An 18,921-nucleotide genomic window follows, 5' to 3' on the forward strand; every position below is an offset into this window, starting at 1 on the left:
TCTTCTGTAAACATTGTCTCCACCATTGTCTTCAGTGTTTGCCTTGATGGGAGAACGTATGTTGGACCCAAAAGGCTGACAACATTTCTGAAACCAACATCCTCCACAATGGTGAAAGGCTGTGAGTCCTGGACAATCATGTCCACGAGAGCCTCATCAAGCCTGTCCTTTTTGCTTCCTACAACACACACACACACACACACACACACACACACACACACACACACACACACACACACACACACACATTTTAGATTCCGTCACTCACAGTTGAAAAGGAGGAGAGAGAGAGAGAGAGAGAGAGATCACATAATTGCTCATAACAGCATTTTTTGGTAACACTTTACAATAACAGTACATGAATTATCATGTACTAATACCTTAATTAATAATTACTTGACCATGAACTAATGATGAATTACGACATGTACTAATGAAGAACTAATGAAGAACTAACATTAACCACGACATGAGTCACATGAATTACTGCATGAATAACACCACCTTAATTACATGTTAGTTCCTGCTTGTTAATTAATGTATTAATTAACATTTGGGGGTAAACCAAATCAAACATGCTCTAGAAGAAAGATGTAGGCATCTATATATCTATATCTATCATATTCTCACACGCTGTCCTACACTAACGTATTCATTAAGTAGATTACATTTTTCGAATGAAAATCAGTGTCACCCTCAAGCGGTTCCAAATTGGTGTGAGTTTCTTTCTTTTGCTGAAAATAGAATATATTTGGAAAGATGTTTGTAACCAAGCAGATCTCGGGCACGAATGACTACCATAAGTAGGAAAAAAATACTATGGTAGTCATTCGGGCCCAAAATCTACTTGGTAACAAACATATTCTATTTTCAGCAGAAGAAAGAAACTCATACCGGTCTGTAAACGCTGGAGCATGAGTAAATGATGACGATTTTCATTTTTGGGTGAACTATCCCTTTAAGCAACAAGTGTATATACACCTCACTTCTTTGCGGTATGAAGAAGGGCACTGCTCTGTTTCAACTTTTTAATAATTTCTGCATTAGGTAGATCCAGGCACCGTGTCAGACACATATCTGAGAGTTTTTGGAGGCTCTCTCCATTTTTAAAGGTTGCTCTCAAAGCCTTGTACTCTTCAGGATTTGCAATTGCCAATCCAGCCATGGGGGCTTGCATGACAATTGTATTCCTGTCAACATTAATTTTGTTGTACGCCTCTGCTTTTGTGAAACCACAAGTAACCAGATGTAAAACTTTGTGGTAGCGTTTGATGGAGTCTTCAGGAGTTCTCACTGGGGGAAGAGAATAAAGAAGAATGTTGTATGAGTTTGGTACAGCATAAAGGTGAGTAAATTACATTAATAATGAGAATGATAATTTTTCGTTGTACTATTGCTTCAAGAACAGACTTCCAAACAACAACGTGGTTATCCCAACAAACTTAATTTCGTTGCAACACTTCATTAAACATTGTGCAAGGGGCTACTAAAACAATTGCATAAACAATGTTATCGCATATGCATATTGATATCTAAAAAATATTTTTAATTTTCTTCTCACTAACATTTGGATATTAAACTTGAATAAAATGGTGACAATAAAAATAACTAGCTAAGTTAGCAGATTACCTTTAAGGTACACATGTTTTTTCTCAATTTACAGAATTCAAATCAGCAAGTACATCATGAATCCATCTTCCAAACCATGTTTTTGTCTTATCCAAAATCACTAAAGTTAATTTCACTAAGGTTGTTTATGTTCTGACTACTTAAGACAGAGCGGGATGCCAACCTCTGTGGAGTAGCCCAGTATCAAGAAAATGTATTTTTGGCTTATGTGGATGAAATACAACAACAGAATACACTTGCTTGCTACTTGTCAGTTTATCCGTGCTACCGGTTATCACTTGCCCACCGTCTTTTTCATTTTCATAGCAATACAATAATTTCGTTCAGTTAGAGAACAGACACTACAGTTAAAAACTAGGGGTGTAATGATTCGTTTTAACAACGGTTCGATTCGGTTAAAATAAAACTTTCACACTGATTTAAATTTTTGGCTAAAAAGTTACTGAATTGATTTCAAGTCACTGAATCGTTTCGGATCATATCGCTCTAAATGAACCAATATCGTCCTTAAATCATATCGACAACCTCAAATCGCGATACGAATCGAAGTAAACCGAATCGTTACACCCCTATTAAAAACTGAACGTGTCTGCCCAATGTAGCACAAGTGAGCAAAATGAGTGTCACAGCACAAACGCAGCAGGAGTCAGGGAGTGTACGATAATTCGAATATACTATCGGGTTTTTACTGATACAAAGCTTAATGCTAATCGCTGAAGTAACCCTTTAAAGCTTTCACAATTTTCATTTCTGGATGAAATATGCACTGTAAAAAGTTATCATTGACTTCACTTTAAAAAAAAATTGAGGAAACCGGTTGCATTAATCTCATTACGCATGCGTAATTGGAAAAACAAAGTTATGTCAACTTTACAGTTCCAATAACTTTATTCAATTATGCATACTTATTGAGATTAATGCAACCGGTTTCCTTTTTTTTTTTTTTTTTAAGGGAAGTCAACATACTTTTTACAGTGTACCTTTTAATACGTTTGATATAGGGGTGTAACGATTCGTTTAACAACGATTCGATTCGTATCGCGATTTGAGGTTGTTGATATGATTTAAGGACGATATTGGTTCATTTAGAGCGATATGAGCCGAAACGATTCAGTGACTTGAAATCAATTCAGTAACTTTTTAGCCAAAAATTTAAATCAGTGTGAAAGTTTTATTTCAACCGAATCGAATCGTTGTTAAACCGAATCGTTACACCCCTAGTTTGATAGAATAAACTTACCTCTCCTATAGTCAACCCTCAGTTTCTTGGATTTCTTCTTGTTTTTTCCTTTTTCTTCTTCTTTGATCTTGGTTCAGAATCTGAAGATTCGGAGGAATCAGACGATTCATCACCTTCACTGGACTGTGCAGCAGTAGTGGAGGAAGATGCAGTCAGTGCCTTTCCAGGCGAGATAACTGCTTCACGCCTCAGAAGTGCTATGACAAAGAAAAAAACTTTAAATATTTTTTTTACCACACTTAATGTTTTTTACTTTTTAAAACAAATGGAAAAAACTTCAACAACCAGTCTTTGATAAGGCATGTAAAACAGTGTTACTATTAATAGATGGACTTCTCAACCAATACGCTAAGGATAAAATCCAACGCACATTTGAGGGCACCGAGCGAAACTTGATTATGTAATGGGTTCGCCAAGGTCATGGGTTTGAGTTCTAGGGAACGCAAGAACTGACCAAAAAACGAAACAAAAAACCCCAGCAAAAATGTGTACCTTGAATGCAATGCAAGTCGCTTTGGATCAAAGCGTCTGCCAAGTTCAATAACGAAATGTAATTCATTATTGAACAGCTAACGACATTGGGCATCAACCACATGGCAAACACATACTTTTTCATATACGGTGTACATTATTTGTATAACAGTTCTATCTAATAATAACGTAAAAGTCACAACAACAAGTGTGGCTTGCGTCACTTCAAAGTTCTACTGGGGGTGCAAATGCAACCAGAAAAATGGCCCTAGGGGAACTTATAGTGCTTGGGTATCTGCCATGGCTAATAGTTCCTAGGACTACAGAGTATGAAAGGGGTTAATGTCACCCTCAGGGTCCACAGCATTTCCACACGAAACTTTAATATCACTCGAGAACAACGGGTTGTCTCAGAGAGCGATTTGTTCATTTTGTGTTGACCGCGCATGCGCAACATCCCATATGTTCTGTTCCAGAAACAGAAAAGATTAGTTAATCTCTCAAATTCATCAGAGTCATTTGTTCATCAAGTCCCAGCCCCATAGACAAGGCTATGCAGTCACCGGAAACAGAAATGATTTGTTCATCATGATTTTATAATAATAAATATATTACAATATGCAGTCAATAATACTACTGTAATGTTGTATAATGTTGCGAGACACTAAACCGGGAAGCAGTCACGTGACATAAAAAAAAAACGAAACTCAAGAGTCAGACCCGAAGACTCGAGAGATGAACTGTTTCTGCATTCAGCCAATGGGGACTTGAACAAATGCCTTGAACAAGAAGACTCGAGAGATGAACTAATCTTTTCTGTTTCCGGACGCATGTATTCCATATAAGGCTGTCATGGCCAGATAAGACATGATGACAGAACTAACGGCTCGAACCAGAAATCACAAGAGGTGAACTAATCTTTCTAGGGAACAGACGTGATTAAATGTAAAGTGTTAAAAAAATGTTAAAGTAACATTTTAATTAGATTCTGTTTAAATGAACGAAATGACTTGAAAAAAATATTCTTTCATTTTGCTGAATGAGATTCAAAGATCCGAGTCAGTAAAATGATCCGAACTTCCCACTACTCATTTCTTGTCCAATTAAAGCATTTCTAATTAAAGGTTGCAACATACTGACAGGCAGAATTGCTCTTAAAGGAAGTTCATGACCCCATTACATACCATCCTCCAATCTTGATCTGAGAACATTTTTGTCATCTGTCAGAGAGTCAACTTTTTCCTGAAGATGAAGAATCTTCTGCTTCTGAATCTCTATTGTCTGTTTTGCTTTGTCAAGAGCAATCTGTAAAGTGGGTGCACCTTATAAAAGAGATATCAAAAATATGAACATTGGCTAAGAAAGCAAAATAAGAAAAATATGGCCTACATGAATTAGGCCTAATTCGAGATACATAATTTACACTAGACATTTACAGCCACATTTGTGTGAACCAAATTACTCACAAAAAAAAAGAAAGAAAATGAATACAACATTTATCTTTATCTTAGTTTGTAATATTTACGTATTTCCTGCGTGTCAATGTAGAAAAGGCTACAAACAAACCTGTTTCTCTGGTTTGCTGTATTGCAGGTTGAAGTCCTGAAATGAACAAAACAAACAACCAACTTAGAATAGAGAAACAGGCAGTGTTTAAACAAGAGTTTTAAAGTTGGCATGAAACAGGCACTTTGATCAAATTCATTTCTGTATTGCGTATTTCAGAGAATGTCCAGTGTTAAAGCAGCCCTGGGTAACTTTTGCTCTCGGGGTCCCCCTACAGTTTGGAAAAAATAATGTCCTCAGCTACTGTCGTAAGCTCTGTCCTCCTACAGCAGGGGACGCCATCGCGTGCATTTGTTGACATGACACCCTGATAGCCCTGAGCTAGTGATGCGCGGGTCGTCTCATAACCCGCGGACCCCGTATGTCTATTTAATGGTCGCGGGTGCGCGGCGGGTTGTAAAGATATATCCAGTGGTGCGGGGCGGGCCACATAACTTCATAAAAGCGTCACGTGGGTCGGTGCAGCACTAACAGTTCCCCTGAACACTGCAAGAGGAGTTCGAGTTCTTCTGGCGGCGCGTGGGAAATGTCTTCATCCCAGGTAACGTTACAGTCAGTGGCTTATGCTTCAGCATGTCATATGAATATAATTTCATGGGTTTTATTTTTTTTTTCAAACGCCAAATAATCACGATGCTCACGTTTACAAGCCAGCATCATTATAGTAGTCTATTGGTTAGCGTTTTCCAAAATCTATATGATACTTCAGTTCAGTGTTTGAGTGGTCGGTAATCACCGTAACGAGCAGGACAGCATCGGTCGGGCACGCCTCCTTCAGCTCACGCCGACGAGCAAACGCTGGTCACATGTTGATCCTCGTCCTGCCTTTAATCACAGCACTCTCTCGTTTCCTCTTATTGCTTTCCTCCAACAAAACCTTTTCTTTCTTATTTGTCTCTGCTGCTTCGGACATGACTATATTATCCGACGAACACAGTTGGGCTCGCACGTCCGAATGTAAGGAAGTGTGTGTGTTGGTGGAAGTGACGTATATGCCGTAAAGCAGTCGAATTTTGTAGTTCTTTTTGTTCTCGGGTTACTACCCGAAACCCGAAGTTTAAAAGTACGATTAAAAACGATACAGACCCCATCAGGCTATGGCAGACGTGTCATTCAACCTATTGTAAGTCGATTTATCATCACAAGAGTCTTAAAAAATATATTATGAAGGTTGAAAAGTTACCTAGTGCTGCTTTAATTTCGTCAGGCGAGATGAGACAAAATATGTTCGTCAAAAACCGTCAAAAAGACGAGACGATGACGAGACTGCACCAATGTCCAAAAATGCTGACTAAGGACGTAACTAAATTGTTTTGCATAAAATAAAAACTAAGATAAAATCTCTCTTCATTTTCGTCAACAATCGTCTCTACTTTTTCATCACGAGAGAGAATATTCAGTTTATATGCCTTCAAAATATCTGAGTTTTGCGTGGCACATTCGCACGGAATAAGCAAAGCCTGTGATTTTACTTGAATTTACTGACTTCTCCCACGGATATGATGTCAAGACTTGTAAATGTTTTTTTTTTATAGATATAGCTGTATGAAATCAAAAACAGTCATATGTATCGATAACGTTTTGATTGTTTTATAGTAATGAAAATAATTTAGTTCAGTAAGAGAACAGACGCTAATTAAAAATTGAACTGAGCACAGACCGGCGGCAGGAGTCAGATTTCATTTATCACGAGTGAGAAACTGACAATATACGGCGGATGATTCAGTTTCAAAGCTAAATGTAAAAGCGCCCATTTAAGTGAGCTTGTCATTGAACTGTTCTGTTTTCATGTTTTTCATTAAGATTAGTATTGATATTAATATTAAACGCACCATTCAAGCAATTTGCTCCCAAATTGGTACTCATTCTAAAGTGAAAGTATCCGTGTGGGAATTCATAACGGTGCGCATAATGAATGCAGCCTCCATTCTTCGTGAAAGATAAAGACAGAAGTGCGCACAGGAAACAAAAACCTTGCAAAAATGATATACGATCCTCCTAATCCTGGACAAATCACAGATTTCGATTCGCACTGGACTATTATTATCACAGGACCTCAGTGTTCGGCGAAATATGGTAGGTGATTTGCGGGGGAATTTTTACTTTAGAAATTACAGACATGGCCGATTCGCACGGGGTTAAGATCACAGACATTCTCTGCAATTATTACAAATCACCAGAGGTCCCCAGATAATACTAATCCCGTGCGAATAGGGCTTAAGACTAAATTAAAAATAGGTGACAAAATTAACACTACTTGTGTCAGAATTAAACGGTTTTCGATTCTCATAAGAACCAGTCATTTCATTTGTGAACCCATCCCAGGAGTTTGGACTTGAACAGACACTATAATCTAAACTTTCCTCCAGAGCAGAGAGCACCTTTCGGAAGATTACACCCACTCAGTCCATTCAGGGCCACTCGCTCAACCCAGAATGCCCTTTGTGATGTGCTGGTTCGAAAATATATGAGATAAATAGGACTGTCCCGGGCTAACATTTTCTAGTCAACTAGTCGCTGTTCATTTAAATCCAAGATGAAGCTGACGATGCCGAATCATCTCTACAAATAGCAAGTGAACGTGCCTTGAGAGAAATGCCACTTTCATACGGATTACATGGAGCGGGGATTTCTTATAGTTTTGAATTGTTTTGTTTAAAAAGTAGACATTTCAAGCTTTCTATAGATATATTTTTCATCTGCTGTTGGTGTCAGGAAAAAAAATGCAAGCTCTCGTGTTGGCGGCTCGATGAAGCATGCAATAATTTCTACACTCCACATAAACGCTTAAATAAAGTGGTGCAAAAAAAAGACCATCCAATCATAGTGATGTGGATGTTTATAACAGCTCTGGAAAGCACTTTATAAGTCACGTCAAGTTTACTTGGTTTGCTTATTTATAAAATCCAGTCAATTGGTTAATGAAATGCTGATTAAAATTAAGATACAATTTATACAAAATGAAATTCACTTTAAAGAAAGTCATTCTAAAAACAAAACTTAATGAAGTGATCAAAAAGGTCAGGTATCCAAAACACATCAACTGACCACGGGGGTTCCTCAGGGCTCAGTGCTTGGACCTCTCCTCTTCTCCATTTACACTACATCACTGGGACCCATCATTCAGGCACATGGTCTCTCTTATCATTGCTATGCTGATGACACACAGCTCTACCTCTCATTTCAACCAGATGATCACACAGTAGCTGCACGAATCTCAAGCTGTCTGGCGGACATCTCGGCATGGATGAAAAAACATCACCTGCAGCTCAATCTAGCAAAGACTGAGCTGCTTGTTTTCCCTGCTAATCCGACCATACAACACGATTTTACCATCCAGCTAGGTTCATCTCTGATTACTCCTTCGGGGTCGGTCAGAAATCTTGGAGTAATCTTTGATGACCAGCTCTCCTTCAAAGACCACATCTCGAAGACGGCTCGGTCATGCAGGTTTGCATTGCACAATATCAGGAAAATCAGACCGTTCCTTACGGAGCATGCAACACAGCTTCTTGTCCAAGCCCTGGTCATTTCTAGACTTGACTATTGCAATGCGCTTCTGGCTGGACTTCCATCTTGTGCAATCAAACCGCTGCAAATGATCCAGAACGCTGCAGCACGTCTTGTATTCAATGAGCCCAAAAGGGCTCATGTCACACCTCTATTCATCTCTCTGCATTGGCTACCACTCGCTGCCCGGATCAAATTCAAAGCCCTGACTCTTGCTTATGGATCTTCCACAAGCGCAGCACCCGCGTACTTCGACTCACTCCTACGCATCTACACACCCACCAGAAGCCTTCGCTCAGCTAATGAGCGAAGGCTTGTGGTACCATCACAGAGAGGCATGAAATCCCTCTCTCAAACTTTTTCTTTCATTGTTCCGGGTTGGTGGAACGACCTTCCGTCCTCCATACGCACAACCGAATCACTCACTTCGTTCAAAAGACAGGTAAAAACTCATCTCTTCCATGAGCACTTAATCTTACATTAAAAAAAAAAAAAAAAAAATTTCCCCCTCTATTTCTCCTTTCCTTTTCTGGTCTTTGCTACTCTGAGCAGTGTACAAATCTTAGTATCTAGGGCACTTTTTGTGTTTCGTTGCCTCTTCTTGACGGATCGCTTCCTGTTCTCCTGAGTTGTAAGTCGCTTTGGATAAAAGCGTCTGCTAAATGCATAAATGTAAATGTAAATGTAAAAGGTGTATGACGGTGACCCCAACATGTTCTCATGAAATGCATAGCAAGAATTGTATGTATCGTGATTAGGGGTGTAACAATTCGTTTTAACAATGATTCGATTCGGTTGAAATAAAACTTTCACACTGATTTAAATTTTTGGCTAAAAAGTTACTGAATTGATTTCAAGTCACTGAATCGTTACAAGGCCCACTGTACACAGAAGGAGATGCGTTTTTTCTCTATCTCAGTGCATGCATAAGAGGTGAATATTTATTCAAAGGCGATAGATAGATAGATAGATAGATAGATAGATAGATAGATAGATAGATAGATAGAAAGACAGACAGACAGACAGACAGACAGACAGACAGACAGATAGATAGATAGATAGATAGATAGATAGATAGATAGATAGATAGATAGATAGATAGATAGATAGATAGATAGGCATTCTGAAGCGTGAAATGATAATTAGAGAAATCTCTAATGATAATTTAATCACCTTTAAAGACAGCCCTATTGTGATCTTTGTGATCTCTCTTTGTGAGGTAGTAAATGATATGCTTTCTTTGAAGTCATCTGTTAGCATTATTTTAACTACTTTTCTAAATAAACAATCGTGTTTAACAGCTAGATTTGTGGTGAAAACTACATTACCCATGGATCATGCAATACAGGTAATTCCACAAGTCATGGCCTTCACACTTTTGCATTCAAAAAGGTTAAAAAATGAGCGTTAACAACTCCCTTAGCAATGTTAGTGCCCATACCAGGGATTGCTTTAATTGATGATTGTTAAAATTTTGAAGTATATGCTTGTCTATGCTGACTTTTACTTTTCTTTTTATTTAGCATTATGCATTCTTTATCAACACTAAGTATACGTTTTATATAAAACACAAATTTTGTACAAAGACCTGAGAAAATTGCGTTTTTGTTAAAGACTACATTAAGATTTTACAGATTTATTAATGAAGCACGTCTTTTAAAGTCTTCCTGGTGTACTGGCGTATAACAAAAGTTTCAAACATTGCAAGGCTCTTGATATCTTTAGTTGACTTTAGTTAAACCTACTGTATAACAGTGAAACTCCCAACTGACAGAAAATTGATCACATCATGAAGAAATTGATTTGGTGCAGAATTTGTCAGACTGTGTTGCTTGAGTTAATTTATCCAAAACACAGATTTTCTTAAATTGAGTTAAGTCCTGTGCTGGTGGTAAAATTCCTACATGAAGATTTATTTTCTGTTGTCTTATATGTTGTGCGTTTTAGTTGGGTAGCCTGATAATGTGAGACGAAGCCAAATGTGTAAGAGTTGGCAACCCTGCTTGTGTACATGTTTTCTTTAATGTTGAACTATGCTTCCTTCCCCCTGTAGTCGTATCTGCACGCAAGAATGTTCAGACTGAAAATACAGCAAACCCATCAGAAGGTAAGTAATTTAATAAAATTGCTGAGACATGAGTGAAGTAGGAAGATATTCATTGGGATTGACAGTATGGGTGTCGCAATTTCGATGCAGACGAGGACAATTCGCTATGGATTCAGGAATAGACCATAACCAATCATAATGTTACTGACGTCACATATAATGTTATTTGTCACGTACGTGCTGTCGTGTTAGCATACAGTGAGAGTAGCCTAATTAAAAATGCTCTAACTACTTTAAAAGCCAACATCTGGGCACATTTCAGCTTTAATAAACAACCTGGTAAGCACGACCTGGAGAATGTGCACTGTGTGTAAATAAAAGCTATTATTTATCAAAACGATTTAATTTGCACTTGGGCACATACAGGGAGTGCAGAATTATTAGGCAAGTTGTATTTTTGAGGATTAATTTTATTATTGAACAACAACCATGTTCTCAATGAACACAAAAAACTCATTAATATCAAAGCTGAATATTTTTGGAAGTTTTAGTTTTTAGTTTTAGCTATTTTAGGGGGATATCTGTGTGTGCAGGTGACTATTACTGTGCATAATTATTAGGCAACTTAACAAAAAACTAATTTATACCCATTTCAATTATTTATTTTTACCAGTGAAACCAATATAACATCTCAACATTCACAAATATACATTTCTGACATTCAAAAACCAAACAAAAACAAATCAGTGACCAATATAGCCACCTTTCTTTGCAAGGACACTCAAAAGCCTGCCATCCATGGATTCTGTCAGTGTTTTGATCTGTTCACCATCAACATTGCGTGCAGCAGCAACCACAGCCTCCCAGACACTGTTCAGAGAGGTGGACTGTTTTCCCTCCTTGTAAATCGCACATTTGATGATGGACCACAGGTTCTCAATGGGGTTCAGATCAGGTGAACAAGGAGGCCATATCATTAGATTTTCTTCTTTTATACCCTTTCTTGCCAGCCACGCTGTGGAGTACTTGGACGCGTGTGATGGAGCATTGTCCTGCATGAAAATCATGTTTTTCTTGAAGGATGCAGACTTCTTCCTGTACCACTGCTTGAAGAAGGTGTCTTCCAGAAACTGGCAGTAGGACTGGGAGTTGAGCTTGACTCCATCCTCAACCCGAAAAGGCCCCACAAGCTCATCTTTGATGATACCAGCCCAAACCAGTACTCCACCTCCACCTTGCTGGCGTCTGAGTCGGACTGGAGCTCTCTGCCCTTTACCAATCCAGCCACGGGCCCATCCATCTGGCCCATCAAGACTCACTCTCATATCATCAGTCCATAAAACCTTAGAAAAATCAGTCTTGAGATATTTCTTGGCCCAGTCTTGACGTTTCAGCTTGTGCGTCTTGTTCAGTGGTGGTCGACTTTCTGCCTTTCTTACCTTGGCCATGTCTCTGAGTATTGCACACCTTGTGCTTTTGGGCACTCCAGTGATGTTGCAGCTCTGAAATATGGCCAAACTGGTGGCAAGTGGCATCTTGGCAGCTGCACGCTTGACTTTTCTCAGTTCACGGGCAGTTATTTTGCGCCTTGGTTTTTCCACACGCTTCTTGCGACCCTGTTGACTATTTTGAATGAAACGCTTGATTGTTCGATGATCACGCTTCAGAAGCTTGGCTATTTTAAGACTGCTGTATCCCTCTGCAATATATCTAACTATTTTTGACTTTTCTGAGCCTGTCAAGTCCTTCTTTTGACCCATTTTGCCAAAGGAAAGGAAGTTGCCTAATAATTATGCACACCTGATATAGGGTGTTGATGTCATTAGTCCACACCCCTTCTCATTACAGAGATGCACATCACCTAATATGCTTAACTGGTAGTAGGCTTTCCAGCCTATACAGCTTGGAGTAAGACAACATGCATAACGAGGATTTGCCTAATAATTCTGCACTCCCTGTATACAGCTGATCTAAATCAGATATTATTTGGTGCTTTTGCTGGTTTGTAAAAAAGTGGAAGAGCAGAGGTGTTGTGCCTGCATTGGGATGGTAAAGAAACCGAACGGTAAGAGGAAACTGGACACATTTTGAAGCATGAAAAAAGACAAATGTATGACTGAGCATTATTATTATATAAAGACAGTAAACCAGTCTAAAACATAACCAAAGTGATAACCATAATCTCTGCTAACACTGATTTTCATTTGAAAAATGTAATCTACTTAATGAATACGTTAGTGTAGGACAGCGTGTGAGAATATGATAGATATAGATATATATATAGATGCCTACATCTTTCTTCTAGAGCATGTTTGATTTGGTTTACCCCAAAATGTTAATTAATACATTAATTAACAAGCAGGAACTAACATGTAATTAAGGTGGTGTTATTCATGCAGTAATTCATGTGACTCATGTTAGATCTTCATTACTTCTTCATTAGTACAATTCATCATTAGTTCATGGTCAAGTAATTATTAATTAAGGTATTAGTACATGATAATTCATGTACTGATATTATAAAGTGTTACCCATTTTTTTAACCACTTAATTTTTCCAATACTTGAAAATGAACAGCTAGATGAAAAAAAGGAGGCTGGCTTTCACCCTGGTTGTTCTCCATAACTTGTAGAGAGGATCTGACACTGTCATGCTTTGCCCGAAAATGCCTCAACATGGATGATGTATTATTATTATAGGCCAGCTGCTGGGAGCAAATCAAACATTTGACCTAGAAAAAAAAAGAAAATTAAGGATAGGCCTATACTTGTCTCTAATGTACAACCCCAAATCAGAAAAAGTTGGGACAGTTTGGAAAACGCAAATAAAAAAAGAAAGTAGTGATTTCTAAAATTACTTTGACTTGTATTTCATTGCAGACAATATGAACACAAAATATTTCATGTTTTGTCTGGTCAACTTCATGTCATTTGTAAATATGCATCCTTTCCTGTCATTCAGACCTGCAAACACATTTCAAAAAAAGTTGGGACAGAAGCAATTTAGGGCTAGTAATGAGGTGAAAGGGTTAAATAATGATGTGATTTGAAACAGGTGATGTCAACAGGTGATTGAAATTATGATTTGGTACAAAAGCAGCATCCAAGAAAGATCTAATCCTTTAGGAGCAAAGATGGGCCGAGGATCGCCAGTTTGCCAACAAATACGTGAGGAAATTATTGAAATGTTTAAAAACAATGTTCCTCAAAGAAAGATAGGAAGAGATTTGGATATTTCACATTCAACAGTGCATAACATAATTACAAGATTCAAGGAATCTGGAGGAATTTCAGTACGTAAAGGACAAGGCCGCAAGCCTAAGCTGAACACCCGTGATCTCCGATCCCTCAGGCGGCACTGCATCAAGAATCGTCATTCATCAAGAAGCGATATCACCACATGGGCTCAGGACTACTTTGGCAAACCTTTGTCAAGTACCACAATACGTAGTTACATCCACAAATGCCAGTTAAAACTGTACTGTGCCAAAAGGAAGCCTTATGTTAACAGTGTCCAGAAGCGCCGTCGACTTCTCTGGGCTCGGAGGCATCTGGGATGGACCATCACACAGTGGAAATGTGTACTGTGGTCAGATGAATCAGTATTTCAGGTATTTTTTGGGAGGAATGGACGCCGTGTGCTCCGGACCAAAGAAGAAAAGGATCATCCAGACTGTTACCAGCAACAAGTCCAAAAGCCAGGGTCTGTCATGGTATGGGGTTGTGTCAGTGCCCTTGGCAAAGGTAACTTCCACTTCTGTGAAGGCACCATTAATGCTGAAAAGTACATAGAGATTTTGGAGCATAATATGCTGCCTTCAAGAAGATATCTTTTCCAGGGACGTCCATGCATATTTCAACAAGACAATGCAAAACCACATTCTGCACACATTACAAAGTCCTGGCTGCGGAGGAAGAGGGTACGGGTACTTGACTGGCCTGCCTGCAGTCCCGACCGGTCTCCAATAGAGAATGTGTGGCGCACTTTGAAGCGCAAAATGCGACAACGAAGACCCCGTACTGTTGCCCACCTTAAGACTTGTTTGCAGGAAGAATGGGACAAAATTACACCTGAAACACTTCATCACTTGGTGTCTTCAGTCCCTAAACGTCTTTTAAGTGTTGTGAAAAGGAATGGCAAAATTACAAAGTGGTAAATGCTTTACTGTCCCAACATTTTTTTGAAATGTGTTGCAGGTCTGAATGACAGGAAAAGATGCATATTTACAAATGACATGAAGTTGACCAGACAAAACATGAAATATTTTGTGTTCATATTGTCTGCAATGAAATACAAGTCAAAGTAATTTTAGAAATCACTTCTTTTTTATTTTATTTGCACATTCCATACTGTCCCAACTTTTTCTGATTTGGGGTTGTATGAAGTCATAGGCCAGTGCGGATTAATTAATTAAATAAATATATGCGGCAGAACAAAAGCCAAATAAATGATCAACCTTATTGGGCGAAATCAAATGAAAGTGTTCCCACATTTCAGAACACCCTCTCTTTGCAGCAGGTTCCATAACAAACTCGCGCAATACACAAAACCGCTCAATGCAACGCAATACACCTCAACAACCCACAAGGGCCCGCCCTGTGGCGCACATTTTTAAACCTTTCTGAATCAGTCACATGGGTGTTTGTGAAACGAAGCTTCGGACGTCATTGGTCACGTGGTTTTGATAGAACGAATCAAGCATCGATACAAAGCTTCACAGAAATTAGTTTCATTTTTTTGACACACGCTTCAGAGCTTCGTAGGGGTGTAACGATTCGGTTAAAATAAAACTTTCACACTGATTTAAATTTTTGGCTAAAAAGTTACTGAATTGATTTCAAGTCACTGAATCGTTTCGGATCATATCGCTCTAAATGAACCAATATCGTCCTTTAATCGTATCGACAACCTCAAATCGCGATACGAATCCAATCGTTAACCGAATCGTTACACCCCTAGAGCTTTGGTGTCAATGTTAACATCACTAGCGTGAACTAAAGCTAATTACCAGAGAAAAGTTGTCTACAGAGTTTTGAGTCTATAAACTCAAATCCACAGCCCTTTATTTACAGATCAAGTATTATATTATGGGAATGTATGATCTTGGAGAGCTTTACCTGCTGACTGTCGTAACCGAACACGACGCACAGTTTGAATGCTGAACGGAGATGATGATTGACAGCAGCAGCGGAGGGAACACGAGTTTCCGTCAACTTTAATTTAACGATGGAAATAATATTAATATAATAACCTTGTCCCGCACATTCAGCTATGGGATGGCTTTAGATGACTTTCTACCAGCAAATCATAATATAAGAGTGATTGCTGAAGGATCATGTGACGATATATAGTATTTCTGATTATCACGACAGGCTGAATCTGAGCAATTGTCTGCCTGTCTGAGTTTTGTAGGCGTAGGCGGCTGTCTCACAATCTCTATGCAGGAAAAACCCTGTATAACATTATAACCTGCAGTGATCTCATTCTCACCAGAACGTTGCCAGTAAAACGGGAAGGCGCAGCGCCGAACCAGTCTCAGGCAGAACTGTGTTGCAGTGTCAGATACCACAGACATTAAAAGATGCGCAGCCAGAAGAAACACTAGCGGTTCACCAGCGCTCATTGTTCTGATTTACTGTTTGGTGGAGGCAATCCAGAATTACTGATGGTGAAATTATAATCAGATCTCTTCGGATCCGTGCGATTCACACAAGTCACCCAAACTGACGCGGAAAAAGCGGGAGGTGCCGAAAAGCACACTGTTTGCATCCCTGTGATGAGAAACCACAACTTGTTCTATGATTTTAGAAAAAAAAGGGAAGGTTAGAGTAGGGTCAAAAAATGTTAAGGTTCTCAAAATCAGCATTATTTGTCTTAATTTCACTGTAAAAAAAAAATGTATTGAAGAATTGTGGAAACTGACATTTAAATATTGACTCAAGAAATTGCTTTCAAATAATTATCCCCAAACAAAAAGATGCATTGGGGTAATTTTAGCTTATGGTGTAAAGATAAAATAAAAAAATAGATTCACTGAACATATTAAATTGTGTTCAGCCAATTCATCAAGTAAAAGTGAAAAATTTGTGTTTGCCGTACAAGCCTTGCGGAGAAAAAAAACGAGAAAAAAAACTCACCTGAGAGACACTGTTGGATCCAACGCGTGGATTCAAATGTATGTGCACGGGAGAGTGAGGGGACGCTGAAGTACGACGACAGAAGTTCAGACATCATTTCCAAACGGATTTTTCTTCATTTAAGTTATGGTGAGTACTGAAATATGTATTTATTAAGTCTTGTTTACGTTAAACCGAGTGCAGGTCTCAATGTTTCAGCATAAAACCGTAAAACATGGGCATTAATGTTACACTACTGCGGCCAGTACACTAGCAGGTTAAACGAATTAACGACTCTCTGAATGTTTTACTCGAGGAGGACATAGTATATTGTAATGTCTGAAATATGACAGACAAGGGAAGCTCTATTTCCAAACTTTTAATCAGAACGAAGACAGTTTATGAGATGAAGACTGTCCCGCCGGCCCTCCGAACGTACTTTGTGTGAAGCTTCCCGTTATTTCTGCGATCAAATTGCGCGCACCCTACCGGGAGAAGAGTCCGTACGGCCCATACAAGGACCTTCCGCTCTATTAACGTCAAGCCGACCCATACTCGAAAAAAACTCTCCGAAACTTGTGAGAAACCGGAAGGAGTATTTTTTAACACAGAAATACTCCATCAAACGTCCAGCATTAGTTTCTGAAACTTTGTCTCTGTTTAGGATGGGAATCCAAGTCTTTAACAGTGGAAAGCTCAGTATGCATTAAACAGCATTTCACCCCCCCCCGCCCCCCCCCCCCCACCTTTAAACGAATTAACGACTCTGAATGTTTTAGTTGAGGACATAGTAGCCTATATTGTAATGTCTGAAAAATGACAGACAAGGGAAGCTCTATTTCCGAACTTTTAATCAGAACGAAGACAGTCTATGAGATGAAGACTGTCCCGTCGGCCCACCGAACTTACTTTGTTAACCCCATCACTGCCGGAGCAAAACAAACAGCAATTTCACAATGAAGAGTCTGTGCGCTATAATATTTTCCATAGCCTACATAACATTGTATTTTTCAGAATAACAGTGTACTCACGCCTTTAGCCTTTCATAAACTAATTTAGCCCGATACTAATATCTCATTTACTATTTATTGAACTAAATAACTTTATCAAACTATATTGTGATTGTGCTAAATGTATGAGACACTAGGTATGCCAGAACCTTGTTGGTTCTAATATTTCGAGCAAACATACTTGAGCTTCCTTGATCAAATTCCTTCCTTGTTAGCTGACCAGTAGGGTTGTGACAATACAGCGTTAGTTCACCCCAAAATGAAAATCATGTCATTAATTACAAACCCTCATGCCGATCCAGACTTGTTAGATTTCCATTTGTCTTCAGAACAAAAAAAATTAAATCAAATCTGAGAGAATGTCTGGTTTTTTATACATTAAAATTTTTCATTAATCAGATGTTATTATATTCATTCCCTTGTACAGATGGCAGACTTAACTGTGCAGAGAAGGGCTACTGCTCTTCAGGGTCTTCCTCTTTTTTCAATGAACATGGAACCATATGCAAGACCATTTCTTTATATTCTCTACTGTTCATTGAAAATGAATGGGATCATGTTTTGTCACTGCGTGTCACTGGCACTGTGAATGGGACTAAGGGAATGGGACTAATGCCTCATTTTCTCCACCTAGTCACCCGTAAATCTTGTACCCTCTAGTCACCCTAGAAAATCTCCTCCATCAAATCAGGTGCTTATGACTTAAGTATAAATAAATACATAAATGCATAATTTAATGAATAATGAAATAATACAATTCTAAAATGGATAAATGCAGCTAATCATAAATGAATGAATACGTGAATAATTTTGTCCAAATAATATTTTTTAATTGCACTATTTTTGTACCATTTGTTATTCTACTTTTTATGTATTTCTACATTTTCTACACTTTTTATGTATTTCTACATTGTACATGTATTTATGTATTTATTTATGTGTGCCCAAGTTAATAAGGTAGGCAGTCCTAACCTTTCTCAATGCAGGATTGGTCAATTAGGCAAACCAGTCAGAACAACTGTTTCTGTGAGGACCACTGGCACAGCTGTTGCTGGATGTAGTAGCTAAATGAATAGCTGATATACAGTACTGTGCAAAAGTCTTAGGCACATTGGTATTTCATAAAAAAAGTGAGATTTTTCTATGCATAAAGAGTGACAATAGTCTCTATGCTCCACATGGAGATCTGATCTCATCTTCGTCTGTTTGTGATTACATACAAAACTGAGATGAACTAAATCCAGAAGAACTGTGACACTTGAGGAAACCGTTCCTGCAAAACTACATGAATAGGTGTAAGAATAGATGCAGGTGACAAAAGCCATTTCAAAC

General features: G+C 38.5%; 1 protein-coding gene across 1 annotated transcript; it reads right to left on the reverse strand.

The window, feature by feature from the left end:
• Positions 1-982: 982 nt before the first annotated feature.
• si:dkey-92i17.2 (uncharacterized) lies at positions 983-16,694 on the reverse strand. The gene is given in 6 exon segments (XM_067453262.1): positions 983-1,293; positions 2,870-2,909; positions 2,912-3,066; positions 4,525-4,662; positions 4,907-4,942; positions 16,601-16,694. Coding segments are annotated over 6 exon segments (774 nt in total).
• Positions 16,695-18,921: the final 2,227 nt, after the last annotated feature.

This window comes from Pseudorasbora parva, chromosome 2 (assembly GCF_024679245.1).
Source record: "Pseudorasbora parva isolate DD20220531a chromosome 2, ASM2467924v1, whole genome shotgun sequence".
Classification (NCBI taxonomy): domain Eukaryota; kingdom Metazoa; phylum Chordata; class Actinopteri; order Cypriniformes; family Gobionidae; genus Pseudorasbora; species Pseudorasbora parva.